Source organism: Canis lupus, chromosome 18 (assembly GCF_048164855.1).
Source record: "Canis lupus baileyi chromosome 18, mCanLup2.hap1, whole genome shotgun sequence".
NCBI classification, from domain to species: Eukaryota; Metazoa; Chordata; class Mammalia; order Carnivora; family Canidae; genus Canis; species Canis lupus.
In genome coordinates this window covers 13,787,408-13,813,059 of record NC_132855.1, presented here as the reverse complement: position 1 = coordinate 13,813,059, position 25,652 = coordinate 13,787,408, and the positions used below count along the sequence as shown (strand labels likewise).

General features: G+C 40.2%; 2 protein-coding genes, 2 long non-coding RNA genes and 1 pseudogene across 6 annotated transcripts in view; 3 read left to right on the top strand and 2 right to left on the bottom strand.

The window, feature by feature from the left end:
* The window catches only part of LOC140608688 (uncharacterized), a 56,366-nt gene extending 42,889 nt beyond the window's left edge, over positions 1-13,477 (bottom strand). For 2 of the 3 annotated variants that reach the window (XR_012010661.1, XR_012010659.1), the window contains exons 1-3: positions 10,847-11,576; positions 3,790-4,054; positions 1,694-1,851 (exon numbers count right to left, since the gene is read on the bottom strand). This is a non-coding gene — a long non-coding RNA (uncharacterized lncRNA). Of the gene's footprint in view, positions 1-1,693; positions 1,852-3,789; positions 4,055-10,846; positions 11,577-12,648 lie in introns of those variants that run through there. The other variant, XR_012010660.1, reaches the window with a different exon arrangement.
* LOC140609448 (dnaJ homolog subfamily A member 1-like) lies at positions 4,240-5,431 on the top strand (annotated as a pseudogene).
* Positions 10,804-17,429, top strand: LOC140608687 (uncharacterized). The gene is made up of 3 exons (XR_012010658.1): positions 10,804-10,941; positions 11,580-11,750; positions 16,428-17,429. It is a non-coding gene; the product is annotated as an uncharacterized lncRNA (long non-coding RNA).
* The window catches only part of HERPUD2 (HERPUD family member 2), a 33,677-nt gene continuing 23,768 nt past the window's right edge, over positions 15,744-25,652 (bottom strand). Inside the window, exons 5-8 of the mRNA XM_072783504.1 lie at positions 21,019-21,141; positions 18,143-18,466; positions 17,312-17,429; positions 15,744-16,608 (exon numbers count right to left, since the gene is read on the bottom strand). Coding sequence (XP_072639605.1) covers positions 16,447-16,608; positions 17,312-17,429; positions 18,143-18,466; positions 21,019-21,141 — 727 coding nt within the window. The 3' untranslated portion in view covers positions 15,744-16,446. The remainder of the gene's footprint in view (positions 16,609-17,311; positions 17,430-18,142; positions 18,467-21,018; positions 21,142-25,652) is intronic.
* Positions 22,752-25,562, top strand: LOC140608686 (large ribosomal subunit protein uL30-like). Its single transcript, XM_072783505.1, has one exon. It carries the CDS (start codon positions 24,892-24,894, stop codon positions 25,498-25,500), a length of 609 nt encoding a protein of 202 aa, XP_072639606.1. The 5' UTR covers positions 22,752-24,891; the 3' UTR covers positions 25,501-25,562.

The window sequence follows — 25,652 nt, the reverse complement described above, 5'->3', positions numbered from 1 at the left end:
TATCTTACATACAGAAAAATACATAACATATATGCAATCTAATGAATGAATAATAATAAAATTAACACTCTTGTACCCATCCCCCAATTTAAGATATAGAATGCTCTAGAAGTAGAAGCCCCCTTTGTATACTGTGGCATTCACATGCAGATTTCATAATATCACTAGCTTAACATATATATAGAAAGACACATATATTTATATTCCATTCACATCACAGCCCATGCTGCCTAAGGATGTAATTCTGGGGTGTTTCTATCTTACGATTTTACCATCTTGTACCCTTTTTTTTTTTTCTGCCTCTAGTCAAGTATGACAAATAAGAGCAACAGCATGGAGAACTCTGCTTTGAACTGCCTTTCTCAAAAAGTGACATATCTTTGCTTTCTTTGTGAGAACTGCCCCATGGCCTCATTTTTACTGTAAAGGAGGTTGGCAGATGCAGCTTCCCTATATACACAAATGGAGCTGCCCATTGCATCTAGCCTCCGCAACAACACCCTTCCCCAAAAAAGCAGTCCCTTCCTGACTTTTGTGTTAATCACTCCCTTGCTTTTCTTTAGTCAAAAAAAATTATCTAGGAAGCATAAACCTAATTGTGTGAGAGAAGTACACAAAATCATATTCATTCTAAATAAACAATCTATTGTTGATTGAATTCTCAGATGCATTCCTTCTTTCATCATTTTTTTAAATCACTACCTTCTATATGCAAAATCTAGAAGGAAAGATGCAATTAATTTTCATGCTGTCACATAGTACTTGGCTCCAATAGTGCATCAGCAAACTTCCCTCATGAGAAAATTCTAACTGTAATCAAGAAAGCAAATATCTCCCAAGAGCTCCTGGGAGAAATAGCTGATTCTAGGCCTGGGGCAGGGCATATATAAGATGAGCCTGAAGCACCTTGTTATAGCAGGAAGTAAAGGAATGTTCAAAAAAAATCCCAGTAATGGGAGTGTGTCATAGGCATACAGGGGCCAACTAAAAGCACTCACAATGGCCAAAGCTGGGACAGTTTGAGCAACAAAAATCAAGTAGTATTGGATTAAAACCCAGCATATCATATAGGTAAAGATCCAAGTCCAACTGATATAAATAAATGATTGGAAAAACAAATGGGAGAGATAAACCTTCCATGCAGAAGAATTTATGTAGATATTCCATCTACAAGGTGGTAGAGCACAACTCCCTACTATTTAAGTGTGGGCTGTACACGGTGACTAACTTACAAAGAGCAGAGTATGGAAAGGGAGTAACTCTACAATGGAGAAATCTGGCGAACACCACCTCAGCCAGGTGATTATGGTTAACATGAAGAGTGACAAGTCATGTTGATGGGATGTACTCTTGATATGATGCAAGGAAAACGTCAATTTACCTCTGTGCTCATCCCCAACAGCACACATAAGCCTAGTCTAATGAGAAAACATCAGGCAAATCCCAAATGAGGAACATCCTACAAAATGCCAGTACTCCTCTGATTGTCAAGGTCATCAAAAAAAAGCGAAGTCTGAGAAACTGCCAGAGCCTACATTAAGACATTAAGTAGGATTTCATGTTATATCCTAGAGGGGATTCTGGAATAGAAAAGGGACATTAGGTAAATATTAAGAAAATCTGAATAAAGCATGTATTTCAGTGAATAACAACATATCATTATTGGTGTATTAATTGCAATAAATGTACATACTTGCGCTAGCAAGGCTCAGGATTCCTGGGTGGCTCAGCAGTTGAGCATCTGCCTTTAGCCCAAGGTGTGATCGGGGTCCTGGGATCGAGCCCCACATCAGGCTCCCTGCATGGAGGCTGCTTCTCCCTCTGCCTGTGTCTCTGCCTCTCTCTCTCTCTCTCTGTCTCAAATAAATAAATAAATAAATAAATAAATAAATAAATAAATCTTTAAAAAAAAAAGAAGAAGCTAAAGGAAAAGATCAAAAGAAACATCAAGCAACTGTGGCCAATTTTATCTGTATGCTTGAGTTTTAGACAGTAATAATTAAACTTGGGTAATAAGAGATGAGGCCTGAAGAAAGGTGTCTCCTGAGGGAACTATGATGTAAGGCATGAGGCGGAGGGGTCATCTCATTATCAAAAGCTGTGGTCTTGTGGGCGAGTTTTCTGTGCATTTGTCCAAAATGGATGCTGTCAAAAATTTAAATGACCCTCGCCTGAAAAATAATGGTCCAGCAGCCAGCTCTGGACAGGAAGATAGTGAGACTGCCATGCTTAGCTCCTTCCAGAAGCACTTGCCTCTCTGGCGCCCTCCACAGCACCCTTCAGTCACCTGCACAAGTGGTTATTATTCTGTTTCTGTATGTTTGAAATAATCCATAATAATATTAAACTCATGTTTTTCTAGATTTTTTTTCCTATTGAAACTTCAATTTTGAAATACTTGCAGACAACTTGCAAAAATAGCTCACCCTTCACCCAACTTCCCCATATGATAACATTTCACATAGCTATAGTACAATGATTAAAACCAAGAAATTAACTTTGAAGAAATACTATTAATTAATCTACTAACTATCTTCAAATGCCACCAACTGTCCCACTAATATCCTTTTTCTGGTCCAGGATCACACATTGCATTTAGTTGCCATGTCTCCAGCCTGGGGCAGTTCCTCTGCCTTTTCTTTCACATCCTTAACACTTTTGAACCATCAGAGTAAAGCAGTTAAATTCATGGAGTTTATGGCAATCTCCCCAAAACAGTCTTATTGAAGAGAGCTCTTCAGATCGTTGCCAGCACATCAGGGAAGAGCCGTGATATGGGTTCTTATCTGAGATGTCTCTATCACCTCAAGCAAACCCCCAGAAGGAGCAAGAAGAGGATAAGGAAGTGTCAGAGCAGGGGCAGGACTGTCCTGCATCAAAATTACAGACAAACCAAGTTTTAAACTAAGGTCTCCTGAGCCTCTACCTCAGTGCCACGCTCCTAGATACCCAGAAACCTCACCTCCTTTGCTGGAATTTCTGAGGTGGGGGGGGCACTATGAGTAAATATCTGCCCAAGTCCATTCACCAGGGCTTGGTGGGGGAGTTCAACCCAAAACTGTCTGAGAGAGGACCAAGCTGTCAGTACTGTGCGCCCTGGAGCTGACTGGGGGCCTCGGTCTCCAGCCTTCCCAGAGTTTAGCATAAAAGACCAGACTGTCAGGGCCAAGAGAGGGGTTTCCTCTATTGCATGCTTTCTCAGGCTACTGTGAAATAGCATCCTGCCCCGCAGGGCCCGGAGCTAGGGTAACCCTCCCCTAGGGCTCACAGCAGTAGAGATAAGTGGTGCTACACCGCCATCTAGGGCTGAAATAAGAAAGTGCAACAATGCTTCCCTGGTCTTGGGGACCTAAACTAGTTACTGAGCAGAGGTTGACAATCTAGAAGAAGCAACATGCCAAGATTTACTCAGTTTACTAATATCATACTCTGAAAAGCCAATATGGTTTATTGGGTAGAAAGACTTTGGGGTCGGATGGACTGAGAGAGGATCCCTTCTCTGTATTCAGTGTGGCTTGTTCAGTCTCTGAATGTCTCTGGCCTTTATTTTCCTCATATTTACAATGAAGCTAATAATAGTTACATTTAGGGTTGTTATAGAAGCACCTGGGTGGCTCAGGGTTGAGTGTCTGCCTTTGGCTCAGGTCGTGATCCCAGGGTCCTGGGATCGAGTCCTACATCAGGCTCCCCACAAGGAGCCTGCTTCCCCTCTGCCATGTCTCTGGCTCTCTCTCTGGCTCTTATGAATAAATAAATAAAATCTTTTTTAAAATGGTTGTTATAACATACCTCGATGAGCACTGGATTCATAGTAGCCCCTCAATAAATGTATTCCGTCTCACATGTCTCTCCATCCCTTTGTGCACAATTACCATAACAACCTTGAGCCATAGAAATGGACGAGATAGTCCATGAGAGGTGTGATGACATTTATCCAAAGAGTCAGACATGCCGTAAAATCCAGAAGCCATACTGCATAGTGCTCTAAGCAGACACTGTGACAGGTGACCACCTTGTTTTCAATACCAGCTCTGCCAGTTGCTGGTTTTTCCATCTGCAAAATAGAAATGGTAATAAACATATCTACATCCTAGGATTGTTGTGAAAATTAGATAAATGAGGGAACTTTCCAGAATGCTCGGTGAGACGCAGAGGAGTGGCAGCTGCCCTTGCTGCACCCAGCAACACGCTCCTTCCCGCTCCCGTCACCGGCCTGGGCCTTTTCACTGGCTGTAGAAAATGGTGAAAGAAACCACTTACTATGATGTTTTGGGGTCAAACCCAATGCCACCCAGGGGGAATTGAAAAAGGCTTACAGGAAACTGGCCTTGAAGTACCACCCTGATAAGAATCCAAATGAAGGAGAGAAGTTTAAACAGATTTCTCAAGCTTATGAAGTGCTCTCTGATGCAAAGAAAAGGGAATTATATGACAAAGGAGGACAACAGGCAATTAAAGGAGGTGGAGCTGGTGGTGGTTTTGGCTCCCCTGCGGAGATCTTTGATTTGTTTTTTAGAGGAGGAGGAAGGATGCAGAAAGGAGAGGTAAAAATGTTGTACATCAGCTCTCAGTAACCTTGGAAGGTTTATATAATGGTGCAACAAGAAAACTAGCTCTGCAAAAGAATGTGATTTGCGATAAATGTGAAGGCCGAGGTGGTAAGAAAGGAGCAGTTGAATGTTGTCCCAATTGCCGAGGTACTGGAATGCAAATAATAATTCATCAGATAGGACCTGGAATGGTTCAGCAAATTCAGTCTGTGTGCAGGGAGTGCCAGGGCCATGGGGAACGGATCAGTCCTAAAGATAGATGTAAAAGCTGCAACAGAAGGAAGATAGTTGGAGAGAAGATTCTAGAAGTGCATATTGACAAAGGCATGAAAGATGGCCAGAAGATAACATTCCATGGTGAGGGAGACCAAGAACCAGGACTGGAACCAGGAGATATTATCATTGTTTTAGATCAGAAGGATCATGCTGTTTTACCCAATGAGGAGATCTTTTCATGCGAATGGATATACAGCTGGTTGAAGCCTTGTGTGGCTTTCAAAAGCCAATATCTACTCTTAACAACCCAACCATCACCTCTCATCCAGGTCAGACTGTCAAGCACGGGGATATCAAGTGTGTGCTAAACGGAAGCATGCCAATTTATCGTAGACCATATGAGAAGGGTCACCTAATCATCAAATTTAAGATAAACTTCCCCGAGAATGGCTTTCTCTCTCCTGATAAAATTTCTTTGCTGGAAAAAACTCCTAACTGAGAGGAAGGAAGGAGAAGAGACTGATGAAATGGACCAAGTGGACCTAGTGGACTTTGATCCCAATTAGGAAAGACGATGCCATTACAATGGGGAAGCATATGAGGATGATGAACATCATCCTAGGGGTGGTGTTCAGTGTCAGACCTCGTAATGGGGTCAGTGAATAACACTGCTGCTGGCATCTTAAATGCAGTAGTGAATGAGTGAAGGACTATAATCATAGCTCACTACTTGCTATTGTTTTTAATATTCAACTATAGTAGTGTTTTAAAAGTTAAATGAAGAATAAACTCAAATATAAAAAAAGAAAGTTACATAAATGAATATCTGCAAAGCACTTAGTAGAGTCAACATTTGATGAGTGTGATCAATTATTAATAATATTTCTGAATGTTGCCGACCCAAAAATGCAGGGCTGGGAGTGGAAAGGCTCCCAGCCAGCATTTATTTGATTTATAAAAAGAAAATGTTACATATTACATTTCTTGTCTTTTTGAATGCTTCTATCCCATCCCTTGTGTTTTCCCCTAAATACACACACACACACACACACACACACACACACATAATCTGTTTTCAAATAGTAACTGTGAGTCTGATGCCTCTTAACTGTTAGCTTCCTGGGCCAGACCACGAAGCAGCATGGCCTGGGCAGCCTAGCCGGGCTTCATAGACAGCCGGGCCCCTCAGAGAGCTGCATATGCCTTGTAAAGAGAATCTTCTATTACTGTGAAATCTCCCTCTTACTCCAGTTGCTTCTTACCTTAAAGTCCGCTTTGGAAACTAAAAACATCAGCTTCCTGTTGGTTCATAATCACATGGGAAGGTTTTTTCCACTCTTCTACTTTCAGCCCTCCCATACCCTTATACTGAAGGTTTGGTTTTGTTTTTAAAGATTGATTTTATTTGTGTGTTTGTTTGTTTGTTTATTCAAACATTCGTTCATTCATTCATTTGACAGAGAGAGAACACAAGCAGGGGGAGCAGCAGGCAGAAGGAGAGGGAGAAGTGGGGCTCAATCCCAGGACCCCGAGACCATGACTTGAGCTGAAGGCAGATACCCAACCATCCAGCCATCCAGGTGCCCCAACCTTTGTTGTTTTTAAGGCTCTTAAAAATCAGATTTTGTTATTTATCCAGGCCAGCAATATTGTCTTTATTTTTTTTCAATATTGTCTTTAGATTGTAATATTTAGTCCACTTCTGCATGATGTAAGTATTGATGCATTCAGGCTTAAATCTACCTTCTTGCTGTTTGCTCCATTGGTTCCCATCTATACTATGCTCCTTTCTCTCCTTTCTTGCCTTTTGAATTTTTAAAATTTCATATTCCCCTTATATTATCTGTTTGCCTTACATTTTAATTTTTTTAGTAAATACCAGAGAAATTGAAACACACACCCTGCTTTATTAATTCCTAATATAAATTAGTGCCTTCAACATTTCCATTGCCAAGACAATCTAAGGACCTCAGGATATTCCATTCTATTTACCTCTCATCAGACATCTAGGCTACCTTTGTCATAATTTTTAGTTCATTATACATGGAAGACACCATAAAAATCAGATTTCTACTTTATGGATTTTACTTTTTAGATTTATACACATATTTACCTTTCCGTGCCTTTTCAATTTCTTTCTGCACCTCCAAGTGATCTGTGATCATTCTCCTTATGTTCCAACAGCCATTAGTATTTTCCTTTTGATACTTTCAAATGGTGACAAAATCTATTTTCATTTGCTTGAAAATGTCTTTTGAAGGATATTTTTGTTGCCTATAGTCTCCCAGGTTGGCTGTTTTCTTTAAGCTCTTTGAAAATATCACTATTATGCTTACTTACTGTTACTTCATTGAAAGTTCTCCTCTGGTTACTTTTATAACTTGTCTTTTTCCAACAGTTTTACTAGGAAGCAATTGATGTGACTTTCTTTAAGATCAATAGCATTTCTTACATCTGTGGTTCAATGTCTTTATATTTTTATTTTTTTATGGTTCAATGTCTTTAATCAGCTTTGGAAAATTCTTAGCCATTGTCTCTTCAAATATTGTGTCTGCTTTATTCTCCCCCCTATTCTCTCTCCATCAGTCTGGATATTTGTTGACCTTTCAGTTCACCAATTCTCTCTTAAACTGTGACCATCAAAACCACTACTGATTTTTTAAATTTTAGCTATGGGGATCCCTGGGTGGCACAGCGGTTTGGCGCCTGCCTTTGGCCCAGGGCGTGATCCCGGAGACCCGGGATCGAATCCCACATCGGGCTCCCGGTGCATGGAGCCTGCTTCTCCCTCTGCCTGTGTCTCTGCCTCCCTCTCTCTCTCTCTCTGTAACTATCATAAATAAATTTTAAAAAAAATTTAAAAAAAATAAAATAAATTTTAGCTATGTTATTTTTCAATTCTAGAATTTCCTTTTTATATGATTTCCAGGTCTCTGCTGAAATTTCTCCTTCTTCTCATTTAATTCCTTGAACTTTTTTTTTTATTTTACTTATTTTTAAATGTTTTTATTTGAGTCTAGTTGATACACAATGTTACATTAGTGTCAGGTATACAACACAGTGATTCCATGTCTCTGCTATACATCATGCTCTGCTCACCACAGTATAGCTACCATTGTCACCATACATTATTACAATATCATTTACTGTATTCCCTATGCTGAATATTCATTCTATAATTTTTATTCATTCTATCACTGGAAGCCTGTATCTCCTCCTCACTCATTTTGCCCATGCCTCTACCCAACTCCACTTTAGTAACCATAGGTTTGTTCTCTATATTTATAGTTCTGATTCTGTTTTTTGTTTGCTTATTCATGTTCTTTTTAGATTCCACATAAAAGTGAAGTCATAGGGACGCCTGGGTGGCTCAGCGGTTGAGTGCCTGCCTTCAGCTCAGGGCGTGATCTCCTGGAGTCCCGGGATTGAGTCCCACACCAAGTTCCCTGCATGGAGCCTGCTTTCTCTCTGCCTATGTCTCTACCTCTCTGTGTCTGTGTCTCTCATGAATAAATAAAATATTTTTTTAAAAAGTGAAGTCATACTTCTTAGTCTGACTTATTTCACTTAGCATAATACCTTCTAGGTACACCCATATTATCACAAATGGTAAGATCTCATCCTTTTTATAGCTGCATAATATTCCTCTGTGTGTATGTATCTTCCATATCCTTTGTCTATCATGGACACTCAGGTTGCTTCCATATCTTGGCTATTATAAATAATGTTGCAATAAACACAGTAGTGCACGTATCTTTTAGAATTAGTGTTTCCATTCTCTTTGGAGAAATAATAGTGGAATTACAGGAATATTTAGTATTTCTATTTTTAGTTTTTTGAGGAGGCTTTATACTGTCTTCCACAGTTGCTGCACCAATTTACATTCCCCACCAAGTGTACCAGGGTTCCTTTTTCTCCACATCCTCACCAACAATTGTTGTTTCTTGTGTTTCTTGTTTTAGCCATCCTGACAGGTAGGAGATGACAGCTTAATGTGATTTTGATTTGCATTTCCCTGATGATGAGTGATGAGCAACTTTTCATGTGTCTGTTGGCCATCTGGATGTCTTCTTTGGAAATATGTGTATTTAACGCCTCCATCCATGTCTTAACTGGATTGTATTTTAGTGTTGAGTTGTATAAGCTCTTTATATAATTAGGATATTAGCCCCTTATCAGATATATCATTTGCAAATATCTTCTCCCATTTAATAGATTGTCTTTTTTTTTTACAGATTTTATTTATTTATTCATGAGAGACACACAGAGAGAAGAGAGAGGAAGAGACAACAGGCAGAGGGAGAAGCAGGCTCCATGCAGGGAGCCTGATGTGGGACTCGATCCCGGGTCTCCAGGATCACGCCCTGGGCTGAAAAGGGCGGTAAACCGCTGAGCCCCCAGAGCTGCCCAAGTCTTTTGTTTTATTGATGGTTTCTGTACCTAGGTTAGGGAAATTTTCAGCCATTATTCCTCAGATAAGTCTTCTGCCCTTTTCTCTCTTTCTTCTCTTTATGGGATCCCTATAATGTGAACGTTTGTTCACTTGATGGTGTCTAAAAATCCCTTAACCTAATCTCATGGTTTTTTTATTCTTTTCTCTTTTTGTTGTTTAGCTTGGGTGCTTTTCATTACCCTGTCTTCCAAATGGCTGGTACACTCTTCTATATCTGCTAATCTGTTGTTGATTCCCTCTAGTGTTTTTTATTTCAGTTTTGTTAGTCTTTAATTCTGGTTCTTTTTTTATATTTTCCCCCCTTTCCTGAAAATCTCATGGAGTTCTTCCCCTCTTCTCTCCAGCCCAGTGAGCATCTTTACAATCATTACTTCCAATTTTTTATCAGGTATATTGCTTATCTCCATTTCATTTAGTTCTTTTTCTGAGGTTGTGTCTTGTTCTTCCTTTTAGAACATATTCTACGTCTCCCCCATTTTGCTGGACTTTCTGTTCTTTTTCCTATGGATTATGCATAAGAGTATTTTTCTCCTGTACCTGAAGGAATGGTCTTATGTGTGGTCATCCCCTATGTAGACTGTGTGTGCTTGGTGACGTTTACTGGCTGGATGGAGCTATGACTGGCATGGGCTAGTGGCCCCCGGGCTCTCCACGTAGCGGGTGCCCTGATAGGGCAGCTGAGGCTGAAGTGAGTGCGAGGGGAGTGTTCTGAGGCTCCACCTACAGAGAGCACCTTGGCACGATAGCCGAAGCTGAGTGGGTGTTCTCTGAGTGTCCTGGGCTCTCTATGTGGAGGGTGCCGTGGCGGGCTGGCTGGAACTGATGCAAGGTACAGGTCAGGAGGTCCTGGGGCTTTCTGTGCAGTGGCAACAGGGAAAACAGCTAAAGCTGAAGTGGTGCAAGCCAGGGAGTCCCAGGGTGCTCAGCTCAGGGCGTGCCTGGCCTGACCCCTGGAGCCGAAGCCAGTGCGGGGGCGGGGAGTGTTCCGGGACGCTCCGCACGCGGGGCACCCGGCACGGTGGCTAGAACTGATGTCGGGGTCCTACAAGGGCTGGGGGTTCCCAAGCACGGAGTGCAGGGGGCACCCCGGCAGGGCAGCGAGATGTGAAGGCGACGTCAGCCGGAGGTTCCTGAGCGCTCTGCGCAGGCGTGGCTCTAGCAAGTCATCCGAAGCCAAAGGGCTGCGGGGCTGGAGGGCGGCGGGGCGCCTGGGGCCTCCGTCACCTTGGCAGGAAGGCCGAGGCCGGAGTGAGCGCGAGTCAGGGGTGCCGCAGCGTGCAGCGCCCTGGGGCCCCCGGGGGGACGGCTGGGCCCCGGCTCACGGAGGAGGCTGGCGGCGTGGGGCGCCCTGGCCGCGCCCTGGTCGGTGTCTCCAGGGCAGGGAACACGGAGCCGCGCAGCCGCGCAGCCGCGCCCACCCGAGAGCCGGAGCCCCGCAGCCCCGCCCCGCCCCGCCTGGCTTGCGCATGCTCTGTCACCGGGAGCCAGCAGCCCCGCCCCGCCTGGCTTGCGCATGCTCTGTCACGGGGAGCCAGCAGCCCCGCCCCGCCCCGCCTGGCTTGCGCATGCTCAGTCGCCGGCCGTTCCCGTTCGGCGGAGGGGCCTGCTCCCGGTCGGCGCCGCTTACCGCGGTGGGTCTCTGCGCCGTCCTGCGCCGCCCGGCTTCTTCGAGCTCCCGTCGAGCTCCCAGCTCTTCCTCAGGAGGACGCGGCCCGTCGGCAGGTGTGAGTGGGCGCGAGGCGGGCGCGGTGCCTCCTGCGTTCCGGGCCCCGAGCCCTAGAGCCCCGGAGCATTTCCGTCCAGCAGCCCCTGGAAGGCCCGCCGGGTCATGCTAAATATCCGAACTTTCTGAGGGTCTCGATCTCTTCGCTTTGTCAGCTCAGTCAGATCCTGTGTTTCTGTATTCCGAGTTACCGTTCAATGAACAGACTTCCACAAAAAAAAAAAAAAAAAAAAAACTGGAGGGAAATTTGAGAAAAATGCATGTTATCTTCCTTCCATGGGAGTTCATTGCTTCTGGCTGTTACTAGGTGTCCTGCAAATGGCCTCCCTCGGGGGCTGAGGTGACTTGAGGTTGGGCTGCAGCCCCTGGGAGCCACGGCCACCGCAGTCGTGTACTCCAGGGGTGCGTGGCCCCTGCGATCCCGGTCGCTTTGAGGTGGCAAGAGGTGGCACCAAATGTAGGTCGCCTCTGTCTGGAACGCTGGCCGTGCCCTTCCTGACCGCTCTCGGATCTCTTACTAGACAATGTTCTGACTTTTCTAGTTTTCTCAGCAGAAGGGCTGGTGCTAAACAGGCTAATCGCCCATTGCTGGAGGCTGAACGCTCCGCGTGCCTGACGTGAATAATTCATTCTGCAGGGCTCACGTTCTGAGGTACAACAGACTACAGATCTGGACGCTGCCGCTTAGCAGCCGTGTGACGTCACGTGAACTCTGTAACTTCCTGGAGTCCTGGTGGCCGCATCTGGCACAACAGAAGTAACCGTGGCACCTACCAGGAGTCGTTTCAAGGATCTTTTTCAGATGCAGGTCAGAGCCAGGAATGTAGCAGATATTCAAATGTTATTCAAATCTTGGTAATAATAGTTTTCAGATGCTATAATAATTGTTATTACTAATTATATAAATTAATACAGAACAGCAGCCTCTCTCTTGCGCACCCTCTGTGAGAAGTGGTAACTGGAAAAGACCCTGACACAGATCTTAGTTTTTCCAACTTTTCAAACTGTGGCTTTGGAACCCTTGGATAGGCCGGCTCACTGCACCGCTCGAAATAGTTTAGGCAGGCAGTGGTATGTTCATTTTGGAAAGTAGATCCGTTGGTGTGAGAATTTAGCAGCAGGATCAAGGAAGCAGGCTTTGGCTAGAAGATTCATGAAATTAGCCCCCCTAGACTGTGGCCCCGAGGGTGTAACCAAGTGTAATGAGACAGTAATCACCATGGTTTGCTCTGGAAAAGGGAGACAGATCTTTTGCTGTCCTCACTGTATAAAGGGCTGAGCCCTCATTGTTCTGGGAAAAGCTTTCTACCTACTATGACTCCTGGACACAGAGAAGCTCCAGGTGCTAAGCAACAAGAACCTTAACTAGTTATCCTGGGTTCTCTTTATAAGAAAAACCTTTATTTCAAAGATTCCATAGTATTTTAATAAAAGGCTTACATTGCTTCACAACACTTAAATTCAAGAAGCATCATTTGTCTTTTAAATGTCTGAAATTTTTTAAATGCTACTGTATTATACACTTAAAAACCTGTTAAGGAAAAAAAAAAAAAAAAACCTGTCAAGAGAGTGGATCTCAGGTTCAATGTTCCTACCATAGAAAAAAGTTCAAAAAAATGTTTGAAGTACTTTTAATCGTTGATGTATTGAAACATCCAAACTATTTATGTCAGATATAAAATACCAGAAGCATGCTTTGTACTCACCATGCGGTCAGTTTATTTCACTTTCCCAGGTTACAGTTAGAGCACTCGATCCAGGTCGGGAGTGAGTTCAGCCACACCAGGACTCCCAGTAAAGACTCTGTTGTGGGGAGCACCACATTCCGGAACCCAGTGCAGTTTTGCAGACCCAGCAACACCACTCCAGATACGACAGGCCTGACGGTCTGATTTACACCAGACTTACAGAAAGCTGATCTATAAATGGGCACACCTTAGTCTTTCCACAGTGAAGCAAAAACAGTTGCTGAGACTATACAAATGAAGATCCAAACACAGCCTTTCCTCCCCTCATTTGAAAAGCCAAATTTCAATAGTGATGTTGGAGCCAGAGAAACCAGTTAGAATAATGGTGGATGGTGGCACTGAACAATGCCACCAAACTATGGCAAGAATGTCTCCAGCTTTCTAGCCCTGAGGATCACCCTTTCCTTTTACCCACCTAACGTAATCCGACCCACCTCACCCATATTGCTTGGCTGTACAAAGTCTAGTCTTTATTGTGATGTGTAAGGAACAGAAGTTCTAGGAAGTGCTTATATCCCACAAATCCATCCTGGATGTTGCTAGTCAGCATTTGACCTAGAGACTAGTGTCTGGGCTTCTATGCTGCTGTCTTGCCACCTGGAAACCATCTCCAAGCTACCATTGCCCCCTAGGCACCATCTGGCCCAGTATAGACACAATTCCTCCCTTAATTGTCTAAAACACAGCTGACAGTGGGCTGTAGTTTTTCACAAAGACTTACCAAAAGTGAGCCTAACATGAGGGAATTAATAATGTAGGGAAAATAATTAAGTTCTAACAACACATTCCAGTGTTCTTAGAATTCTTAGCCATGCGCCTTCTGAGGGCAAGTCTATGACTGGCATTTTTCTCTTCAGGCCCCATTGTGCGGCTAGACACAAAGACCTGCTCATTTCCTCCACATGGGGGTGTCACCTATAACGCTGTTCCCCTCTATGAATTCTATGGCTCCAGTTCTCACATCTCTGGCTCCCAACAGAAGATAAAAAGACTAATCTGTCTCATAATTATCTCTGCATTCATACCTTACCTACCCATTCTGGTTTGATGTGACCAATGAAGCATTTCTTGCAGCTTTATTTATTTATTTAGCTCCTGGGTTAAAATCCAGACCTTCCCTCTGGATGCACTGACTCCATAAGCCCCGAAAAAAGCCATCCCTGAACGTGATCCAAACAGTATACAAATGTACCATAGCTCACCCTGTTGAACATCTATCAGTTCTAATTCTTTCCTGTTAAAACAATGCAAAGAATATCTTAAAAAGCTAGATCTCACATATGCACCATACTCTCAAACTTTTGCTGATTCAAAGGGTATGCAAATTTTCAGTCACTCATTCAGTATCGAACTAACTTCTGGGCAATCTTCTAGGACTGGAGATACAATAATGAGCATAAATATATTCCCAGAGTCATAGCCCTCCTATCTTGTGGGACAGACAAATAACTGTGAACTGCAATGGTGTCACTTGAAAGAACAGTGCTACCAGGGAAAAGCTTCTCCACAGAACGGGCCTATAGCAAAGATCTCATGAATGATTAAGTAAGTGTGAAGAAGGCAAAAACAAACAAAAAGAAATAAACAGGAAGAGACTGTGTTCCAAGCAAAAAAAAAAAAAAAACAAAAAACAAATTTAAAATTCTTGGGGCTGGAAAGAGAGAATACTGGTATTGGAAGACCAGCCTAGCTAAAACAGGCATTAATGGTGAGCACAGATTGAGAGGGTGCAAGGACCCAACCTTTCAGAACTTTATAAACATGTTAAGAATCTTATCTTCATTCCAGGAACAACAGGATGACACTGAATGATTCTGTGCATTTTGAAAATCTCATACTTGCTGAAAGGCTATGTACCATTTTATATTCCCCTATAGCTTCACCTACCTTTTTTTTTTTTTTTTAACCCACACTATTATGATCTTAACAATTTGATAGTTTGAACTTGGGACTCATTACATCTGTTCTCATATTTATTGCCCATGTTTTTATCTATTAGAGACATAATGTTTGTGCCTCCTACAATTCATAGTTGCACCCCCCAATGTGATAGTATTAGGAGGTATGCCTTTGGGAAGTAATTAAGCATGAGGGCAGAGCTCTCCTGAACAGGATCGGTGCCCCTGTAAGAAAAGACAGGAGAGAGAGCTTGCTTCTGCTGTTCTCTGCTGTGTGAGAATGCAGCAAGCTGGCCATCTGCAAGCAGGAAGAGGGCCTTCGGCAGACCCACAGTCCACCTGCACCTTGGTCTTAGACATCTCAGCCTCGCAGGACTTGTGAGGCTGTGACAAATAAATGTTCGTTGTGTAAGCCACCCAGCCCAAGATGACCCAAGAGTATCCTTGCCCATTTCCTACTGGGATATTGTCTTAACTAAATTTAAGACTTATTACTGTCTTTTTAATTTTTCCCCTAATTATTTGCCTTTAATTATGTATATCGAAATATGACAGACATAGCAACATTTTCTTTTAGGGATTCTGCCCCAAAGATATTTTGTCACCCCGACAGTATGTGAGTATTCATCTGTATTTTCTGTTTGTGTCTGTTATGTTCAGCTGCTCATACTGAATATCTTGATTCATATCTCTAGAAAACTAATTTTACTTTTCAAAAAGTTAACTAGCTATCCCTTGAAGTGTCACTTATAATAATTTACCATTATAAGTAGATAACTTAGAAAATCACGTATGAATGTTTTCTTAATCTTCTATTTTGTTCTATTATCTAATCATGTATTACCAGACCAGTACCACTATAACTTTATAACACATTTCACGTGAGATACAGTTCTTGCATGAACAACCCCATTTGTTCAGTTTCAACTGTTAACTACTCCTTTCTTATAAAATACTGACTTGGCTTTCACACAGGAATTTTTAAGTAGATTATCAAGGTTTCAAACTGAGAACAAAGATATCTATCTGGAGCACAAAGAGGTGAAAATGACCTCGAAGACTTGCAACCTTTCCCAACAACTACTGAAATTTACATAGATTCTTACATGTAATGAGTACATTACTGAAGGTCTGAACAAATACCCCATAAGACAGTTTACCATAATTGATTTTTTATTTAAAAAAATTACAGGGAGCAATTTCCAGCATATTTTATAAAAGTACTGCCTGTATCAAACATTTATATCACTATTAATTCCATTGAAGAGCTGCCTTTTTTTTAAGGTACTAATTCCAATTGATGGGATACATGCCCTTAAAATAGAAAGTTTCCATTATTTATCCAAATGTCAAAATTAACATTATTGAGAAGTTTATTGCTTTATGGCTGGGCAAGATGCTGCTAGCACATTTTATGTAAATAATATTCTTTATTAAAAACTATGAGGTCCTTCTGTTTAAAACTTTCAGGATAATTCACAGAAAATAGATATATTTATTCAAATTATACACTGAAGGGCTGGGCTATTGGCTATAGACATTTATATGTGAAGCAGCTCTTTAAAGAGATAAGACACACAAAATAGGTCTGCCTTGATATAATATACATAACTGAAATTAACAAAACCTGGAAGACCAATATTGTTATACTATGTTCTGTTAGGATCTTAAAAAAGAAATCACACATTTAGTAGTCCATTTGTGCTTAAAATATTCATATGCATGAGAAGCTTAAAGAAAAAACACCTCTGTACATGATGATGAAAAGAAAGTAATAAATTTTTTTGAAATTGCACTGTTATTTAAAACACTTTCCTAAAGTCAGACCCTCCTTTGTAGCTGGCACAGTTTTTCAGGTCTAATTGGCAACCTGGGGAGGCCCTTCTGGTATCAGTGAAGTAAAGAAGGTGGTGATAAAAGACCAAGCTGACGCCATTAATCCAGGCCTTTGAACTGCACTGGCATCTTCACCTGCATCTTCTCCACTCTCCTCTTCAAGCCCATCATCCATAAGACGCTCCTTTCAAACAAAACAAGAAACATAATCCTCGGGGATTTGAACAGTTAGCATTAACTCATGAAAGAAAGAATTAAATTCTTCCCTACAGAAAAGGAATATGAGCATGTAATAAGGAAATGGTACATATCTGGTCATTGTAAAGCTTTATTAAACCCAAAATTGATAAATTCCTCAGTGTTCATGTTCAAGTGGATAACTGCCAATTTAATACAATAAATTCTCAAAGTGTGCATAATTTACTTTCTAGGCTGTTTTCAGGTAGAATAATGTTAATTCTTAAGTCTTTTTGGGTATTTTTTTTTGTTTGAGTTTTTTTTTTTTGAGAGAGAAAGAAGAGGGAAAAAGCGGATGGTGAGGGAGAGAGAGAGAATAGTAAGCAAGCTCCCTGCTGAGTGCAGAGCCCAAGACAAGAATGGATTTCATGACACTGAGATCATGCCCTGAGCCAAAATCCACAGTCGGACACTTAACCAACTGAGCCACTGAGGCACCCCTGCTTAATTCTAATATATGACTGACTCAGTATTATAATCTAAGTTCTCCCAGATAAAATCACACAATTTATGTGTTAATATTTCTTCGTGTGCCATTCCACAAAAACTTGTGGAACACCTCAAGATTCTTTTATCATGTTGGTTTCTTACAAGTGCTGAGGAACATCTATATTTGAAGTATACAAAATACAAAACCCTCATTAGCATACCATTTCTTCAAGTTCTAGGTTGTTTGCATTTTGCCCATCGTTGTTAACTTCGGCATTATTGTGGGGAGCCTGTTGCTGACCTCCTTCTTGCCTAAAAGGAAACCATCCAGCTTGGTGTCTGTTCAGTAAAATAAAGAAAAAAAGAAGTTGCAATTGTTTTTATTTGTAACACTAAAACATTAGTGTCCTACAATAGAAAAATTATTTCAACTATAATAAATAAAAAGACCAAATCTCCTACTTCAAGCCAAGAACTACCCCCCCCCCCTCAAAGCAATGACAGCAAAATAGGACTCAGCTTAACTCTAAAAATTTATCATGGACTTTAATGGCTCTATGCTAGATATCTTAATATCTAATTTAGCTATCTTAATATCATAACACATTGAGAGTCATAACATCTTTTCCAGTATTTTTCAAAATGAAATTCAACTACGTATTTCTTTGCCTCTTAGGGAAAAGGGGGGGCAAGAAAAAGCATACTTAGGAAAAAAAGCCTAACGTATTCCCATAGGTCTTACTATTGATATTGATAACTATTACTAAAAAGAACACCCTTATGCAAAGTACATCAGACACTTCAAGTTCTAAATAATTGATATGCCAGGTCTAATTTTTATGAAAGATGGTAAAAGAAAAATCTGTAGAAAGTTCTAATAAACATTCCTACTCAATATAACCTACTTTACTTTGGGTGCTAGATATCTGGAGTCCAAAACTCCTATCCCTTCACTCAACAGTCATGACAGATTACCATATGCCAAATTCCGTGCTCAACAGTTTTAGAAAGTAATTAAAAGAAATCACAAAAAGTTAATGAGCATCACTCACAAATAAACCAGTAGCATGGCTCCCATTACCATGATAAACCGACTAAAAGAAGAATAGAAGTATACAATGCTAAGGAGAATTGCAGCTCGTGAGAACGTGTACATCCAGTCTAGCCAGTCTCGATTGAAGTCTTCTTCATTTAGCACTGGACCTCCCTGTGCATTCATTTGAACATTCTCATTCATGGGTCGATTTTCTTGGGCCACTAGGTTTGGAGCTGGTGGGGGTTCTTCTCCAGGAACATGTGCCAGATTTAGAGGCTGTGAAGCAGCAGGCTGCGCTGGGTTGGCATTTGATGTGGCCTGAGCTGAAACTGCAGCTTGACTGAAATATTCACCAAAATTAATATTAAAAAAAACTTTATCATACTATATTTTGCAAAACTTCTTTGGGGAGCCGTATGTATTTTCATAAACCTAATATGGAATATCACAACTCCTATACCACATTTCTTAGGTAAGTACAAATCACAGTGAAAAGTGGAGCCAAGATTTGATGATAGGAGTGAGTAGCTCAAGAAAGGATGCTAATACCTCAGCTTCACAGTCTAAGACGGTAGGGGAGAGGTGGAAGAGATAAGAAAGCCATGGTAATTACTATCTTTTCTCTCTTTCATTAAAGTACCTTATAAAGTAATAACCGAATCCTTTACCAAATCTTTTCACTAGTGGCCCCTTTTGTTTTTCTGCATGGGATGACTACTACCACACCCACCACCTCTCCCTTAGAGCCATGTTTTGAAAAATATGTCTAAAAATGTACATTAATCATTACCTTATGTATCCAGTGTCAGTGATAAATGATTTGTATTTGTATTTTAAGATATTAACTAGATCCCAGATAACAACCCCTCAACCCCAATCCCGACTTTTGGGAACTCCATCTAAGAACTACTTGAATAGGTACTTGTAAACCTACGAGGAATTGTGATCCTGAAGATTGCCTATAATTTGATTGCTTGAAAGAATAAATTTTCCAGAGGCTCCCAGTAAGATGGTAATATATCTGGGATTTGCTTTAAATTATCCAGCAAAGGAAGGGAAAGTTCTAGAATAAGAATGCCATGATTTGATAAATGTTGAAGCTGGGTGGTGAGTACACAAGGATTCATTTCACTATTCTATCTCTTCACATGCTAAAATTTTTCTACAATAAAATATTTAAAAATCAAGATAGCAAAATATAAAACCAGAAATTTTACAAAAACCTATTTAAGTCAGTATGCTAATACCTTGTATCTGTAGAGGGTTTTTTAGTTACCAAAAATACTTCCTACCTAACAGATATTCTGATTCTTGGTGAGTTATTTCATTAAAGTAAGGAACTTGAGGCTCAGGAATTAAATAATGTACATAAAACTGCATGATTTAGTAGCAAGCTACAATAAGCTCCACTCATCTCACACAAATTCTCAGGAGGTTATATAAATGAGATAAGGGGTATAAAGCATCTACAGTACAGTACTAAGCACAAAGCAGTCACTGGAATAATAACTATTACCACAGCAACAGGTAAGGTACAAATAGCCTGTCTGCAGCCAAGGGATAATGCGAAAGAACATTAGGATATGAGGTTCATAAAGCACATCAGCTTTATGGGGTAAGGTCTGGAGTAAGGATAAGGATACAAACTTCACACCATAGATAAGGGAATCATCAGATACTTAGGAGGAATACATCAGATACTGGCTCAATTCAGTGTTAGGCACACTAACCTGGCAGCAGTTAGAATGAAGTATAGTCAAGAGTCTAAAAGGAGAAAGAACAATTGCAGTAAAATAGGTCCAAAATGAGAAAAGATCTGGGCAAAATAGATAAAGTAAGATACGGGGGAAGAACAAAAGTGAAACAACATATTAACTCATCTTGGTAAATTGTTGGGTTCAGGGACAACTGAAGGCAGAGTCAAAGCTAATTTAGGTTAAGGGCCTAGAGGATAAATAAAAAGAGACTGTGTCACTGACGAAGTCAAGAAGGAGAGCACACTTAAGAGGATGGTGATGTCAACTCTGAGATGTCCTGAATTTAGAGGTAAGGCAAATGTCCCTACGGAAATCTTCCAGCAATCCGGATGAAACACAGGAGATAAAGAATAGGGGTCACCCACAGAGAACTAACAACTAAGGCTGCAGAAAAAAGAAATCCAAGAGAACTGGCCCAAGACTGGATCCTCTCTTCCTTACCAGACTGTCATAAGGTACATGGCAAGTACACAAAAATATCCATCTAACTGAACATGCAATGTTACCATTTAGAAGAAGGGGAAAATGGGCCATCAAGGACACAAAATAAGTAAGAGAAAAACAAAATGAAGAGGATAACAAAATCACAGAAATAAGAGAACATTAAAATGAAGCTGGAAATGTTAAATGAATGCATAGAAGAATGAAGGCTGAAAAATTGTGCTCAGTGCTAAGATCCATGCTGACTAGAAGAAAGACTTACTAAAATACTGACAGTCCAGAAAGCATATTAGTCCTGTGCCAACATGAACCTCCCTGGCATAGGACTCCCTTTTTCATTCAGCATCCTCTCTCTTCATGTAGATTTGCGGCCTTCCAGTGAAACTCCCCTAAGTTTTCTCTTCTTACATAGATAAAATGTTGTATTAAAGAAAGCATCTCACTACTGATAAATGTAATTAGGGGAAAGAGGGAGAAGCAGAGAAGTTTAGCTGATGTGAACTGGATGTGAACCTCTCCTCTTTAGCCAAATAATTTAAAAGAAAGTATCTGCTGAAATGCTGGCAAACTCATCCTCATAATTTTTAAAAACCAGTAAAATGAATCAGTACATGAAGTCCTAAGTCAACTTACCTAGGATGAAAAAGAAAGCAAGTAGCACACTAAGCAAAAATAATGAACTCAAATAACTTACTATTGCATGTAATACTGATGAGCATACATCTGTTGCCACCACAGCATCTGGAGGGGGCTGAAAGCGGGATACACTGGGAATCCAGCTGGAATAGCTTGCCCAGGAAGCTGGTTGTCCACATTTCTGCAATAAAGAGATAAAGAAATGTCTTTCCATGCTCTAGAAGTTGAAAGCATTTCTCAGAATTTTCATTTCTTAAGTATAAGCCATCCATAGACAAAATATATTAAACCATACTGGAAAGAAAAATACTTATTTTCAACATTCTTCAAATAAGATATTATGGCTTATATAAGATGACTCAGACCCCAGGTGTATCAAACAACTAACATTTCAGCCCAATCTTAGTAAGAAAACAAACACCAACAAAATGTGTGGCAAGCCTGAATATTTGCTATCTTCTCATTTCAGCAGGAAAGGCCAAAAATACTCTTAATTCTATTTTAAGTACATTCTCCTTAAGAACCAAAAGCCCTAAAACAAACTTTACAACAAAATGTTTTCAGAAATGGGGAACCTACCAAAATGATATTTTATGTTAGTAATATTTATATTAACAACATAGCAGATATTAGCTATAAAATAGAAAACATTATAAAAATCTGTAAAATATTTCTTTAGTTAAAAAAACAAGATTGGCAGAACATATTTATACGTGCATTTTTAAAGCAGGCTAAATGCCTACTAACTCAATAAAATTTGTGTAAGGTCATATTTAAGGGCTCTATGCCTCAGTTTCCTTACCTCTAAAATGGAGCTAATAATAGAATCTCCCTCATAGGATTGTTAGTTTGTACTCAATAAATGTTGGCTATTTTTATTTTTACTGTCCCCTATCCCTAAATCTGAATACAACTTGAAAGTGTGTATTTGCAGAATCTGTGTGCTAACTTTCCTTTTCTTCGTATTACTTGAATTTTATCTTTAGCTGGTATAAGCTGTTAACCAGATGAGACAAGAATCGTTAACAAATTCATGAACTTTTAATATGATATGCAAAAGACTGTTAGTGTACAATTGGCAATAACTGATTATAGAAACCTAATTTCGGGCACCTAGGTGGCTCAGTGGTTGAGAGTCTGCCTTTGGCTCAGGTTGTGATCCCAGGGTCCTGGGATCAAGTCCTGCATCAGGCTCCCCCTGGGAGAGCCTGCTTCTCCCTCTCCCTCTACCTATGTCTCTGCCTCTCTATGTCTCTCGTGAATAAATAAATAAAATATTTAAAAAAAAAAGAAACCTAATTTCTTGGAAGAGCTTGAGAGGCTAAAACTTATCAACAGACTATTATTTTTTTTTAATTTTTTTTTTATTTATTTATGATAGTCACACAGAGAGAGAGAGAGAGAGGCAGAGACATAGGCAGAGGGAGAAGCAGGCTCCATGCACCGGGAGCCGGATGTGGGATTCGATCTCGGGTCTCCAGGATCGCGCCCTGGGCCAAAGGCAGGCGCCAAACCGCTGCGCCACCCAGGGATCCCCAACAGACTATTCTTTAGACACTTGGTGCTAGGTTAGGTGCCAACTCCCCTTAATATTACCTTAACTTCCTCATCTTTAGAAGACTACTGGGAGCCATACTGCACTCACATCCTCAGAAAGTCCTTGTACCTCCTGAATACAGCCCTCCTCCCCTACTTCCCAAGCTTTACAACAAACTGAAATAAGAGAAAAGCAGAAAAGCCTCCATGAGAGTTCATCCCAGCTCTTGATAAACAAGTCTCATATAAGAAAAGGAAAAGAAGCTTAACTCAGCTATTCCTTTTAAAAGGTATCAATTAGTGATCAAATCTGGAAAAAAATTTTAAAAAGTCATACCCCTGGAGCAAAGAAGTATTATTATAAAATACTTGTATAAAGATCTTGGCATCTCCAACAGTGAGCTGATCCATCTAAGCAAATCTGAAACCCACCTAAATCAAGTATAAGCAACAATGCAAGTCTGTATTTAGATATATACTTTAAATATTCTTAATATTCCCAACTAAGAAAAAAAAAAAAACCAACCCCCTGAAAGTAGAGCTCTACCAATCTCTACCACTAGGAAGAAATATACCCCCATACAAGTCCATGACTTAATTATGAAATGGGAAAGCTAGGCTTTGTCACTGTTTTTAAAGATTAAGGGAAGAAAGAGCCACCAACAGTCATTTAGAAAAAATTACTATAGGTTTGTACCTCACCCTGTGGTTAAGACCATAACCACAGAACATTTTTGATTATCAAAAATGTTACAAAAAAAAAAACCTAATAAACTAGATGATTCCAAAATGATTCCCCTAGATGATTCCAACATGCTTCCTCCCTTAGTCTCCAATAAGTTAAAAACTACTGGACTATACAATTGCTAAGATACACTCCAGGCCCAAGCTGGTATACTACAACTTTCAGTTGTGCTGAAAAGATGTACTTGGTACTCTACAGAAAACAAGAAATAAAGGATTTATTTGTTACTAAACTACTAAGTTATTATTAATATATATAAAACATATTACATATTATGTATTACATTACAATATTACATATTAATAAGAATTTCATGTATTTCAGAGAATGCATCATTAAACAACACAACAGAGAATTATGTGGTACTGGGAAAAGTGATTACTAAACTAGTGGTAAAGGGAAGGGAGTTTAAAGCTTCATCTCATGGGGATCCCTGGGTGGCTGAGTGGTTTAGTGCCTTCGGCCCAGGGCATGATCCTGGAGTCCCGGGATCAAGTCCCACATGGGGCTTCCTACATGGAGCCTGCTTCTCCCTCTGCCTTTGTCTCTGCCTCTCTCTCTGTGTCTCTCATGAATAAATAAAATCTTTAAAAAATAAATAAAGCTTCATCTCATTCCAAATATTTAAGTAAGTATTAAATGGACTAAAATGAAAGTATTAAAAGTTAAACCACAAAAAACTTAGAAGAAACTGCAACTGATTATTTATCAAACCTTTGGAGGGAAGGAGATTTTCCTAACTTATAAGCAATAGAAGAAAGTGTTAAAAAAAGGAATCCATATATTTGATGACATAAAATTATGAGACAGAGCTTCGGAAAAAATGTTTCCAATAAATAATAGTTCATATATTTTCTACATAAAGAATTCAAAGAAAGGGAAATAATCATTAGGACACCAAATAAATGCAAACTAAAATATATTTTCTTTTTTGTCTGCCAATATCCAGTACTGGCCCTCAGGGGATACAAGTGAAACCCAATTCTTTCACTACTAACAGGATGAAATGGAATACAGCTTTAAAAAACAATTTTACAAATTAAATTCCTTTAAAAATGTTCACTTTTACCCAACTGCCCAAATAATTCTACTTCTGAGAAGAAATACAAAATATGGAAAAAAAAATTCATATCTCCGTCCCAAATAATATTTTATATTAGTAACATTGTTAAAAACATAGCTGTTACTAGCTACAAAATTAAAAAAATTTTAAAAATCTGTTAAAAAAAAAAAGAAGGGTGAAGGGAGTAAGAGATTAGAAGAGCTTTATGAAACATAATCTGTCAACCTCTCTGAATATGGACTCAATCAAAACAACTATAAAAAGACATTTGAGATAATCAGGAAAAACTAAACATGAATTGAGTGTTTGATGTTATTAAAGAATTTTTGAGTATTCTACTAGTATTTTGATTCTCTTATAGTCCGTATCTGTCATATCTGTTACACACAGCCAGTACTTACAGATGGAATTACAGAGTATCTAGGGGTTTTGCTTTAAAATATTCCAGCCCCTCTTTTTCCGGCTGGAACCATGGAGGGTGCAGAAGAGAAGAAGAAGGTTCCTGCTGTGCTGGAAACCCTTAAGAAAAAGCAAAGGAACCTCGCGGAGTTGAAGATCAAGCGTCTGAGAAAAAATCTGCCCAAAAGATGCTTCGAAAGGCAAGGAGGAAGCTTATCTATGAAAAGGCTAAGCATTACCACAAGGAATACAGGCAGATGTACAGAACTGAGATTCGCATGGCGAGGATGGCGAGAAAAGCCAGCAACTTCTACGTGCCTGCAGAACCCAAGTTGGCATTTGTCATCAGGATCAGAGGTACCAATGGTGTGAGCCCAAAGGTTCAAAAGGTGTTGCAGCTTCTTCGCCTTCGCCAGATCTTCAGTGGCACCTTTGTTAAGCTCAACAAGGCTTCAGTTAACATGCTAAGGATTGTGGAACCATGGGGGTACCCAAACCTGAAGTCAGTGAATGAACTGATCTACAAGCGTGGTTATGGCAAGATCAACAAGAAGCGAATTGCCCTGACAGATAACACATTGATTGCTCGGTGTCCTGGTAAATATGGCATCATCTGCATGGAGGATCTGATTCACGAGATCTATACCGTTGGAAAACGTTTCAAAGAAGCCAACAACTTTTTATGGCCCTTCAAATTATCTTCTCCACGTGGCGGAATGAAGAAAAAGACCACCCATTTTGTAGAAGGTGGAGATGCAACAGGGAAGACCAGATCAATAGGCTTATTAGAAGGATGAACTAAGGTATCTACCATGATTATTTTTGTAATCTGGTCAGTTAATAAATGACTACTTTCAAATGGAAAAAAAAAAATATTCCAGCCCAAGAAAAAAAAGAGGAAAAAGAGGGAATAGATGAAGAATGTTTAACAATTGAGGAAGTGGGTGTT

Excerpts from the sequence above, each read along its gene's own strand:
- LOC140608686 (XM_072783505.1), top strand. The coding sequence starts at position 24,892 with ATGCTTCGAAAGGCAAGGAGGAAGCTTATCTATGAAAAGGCTAAGCAT.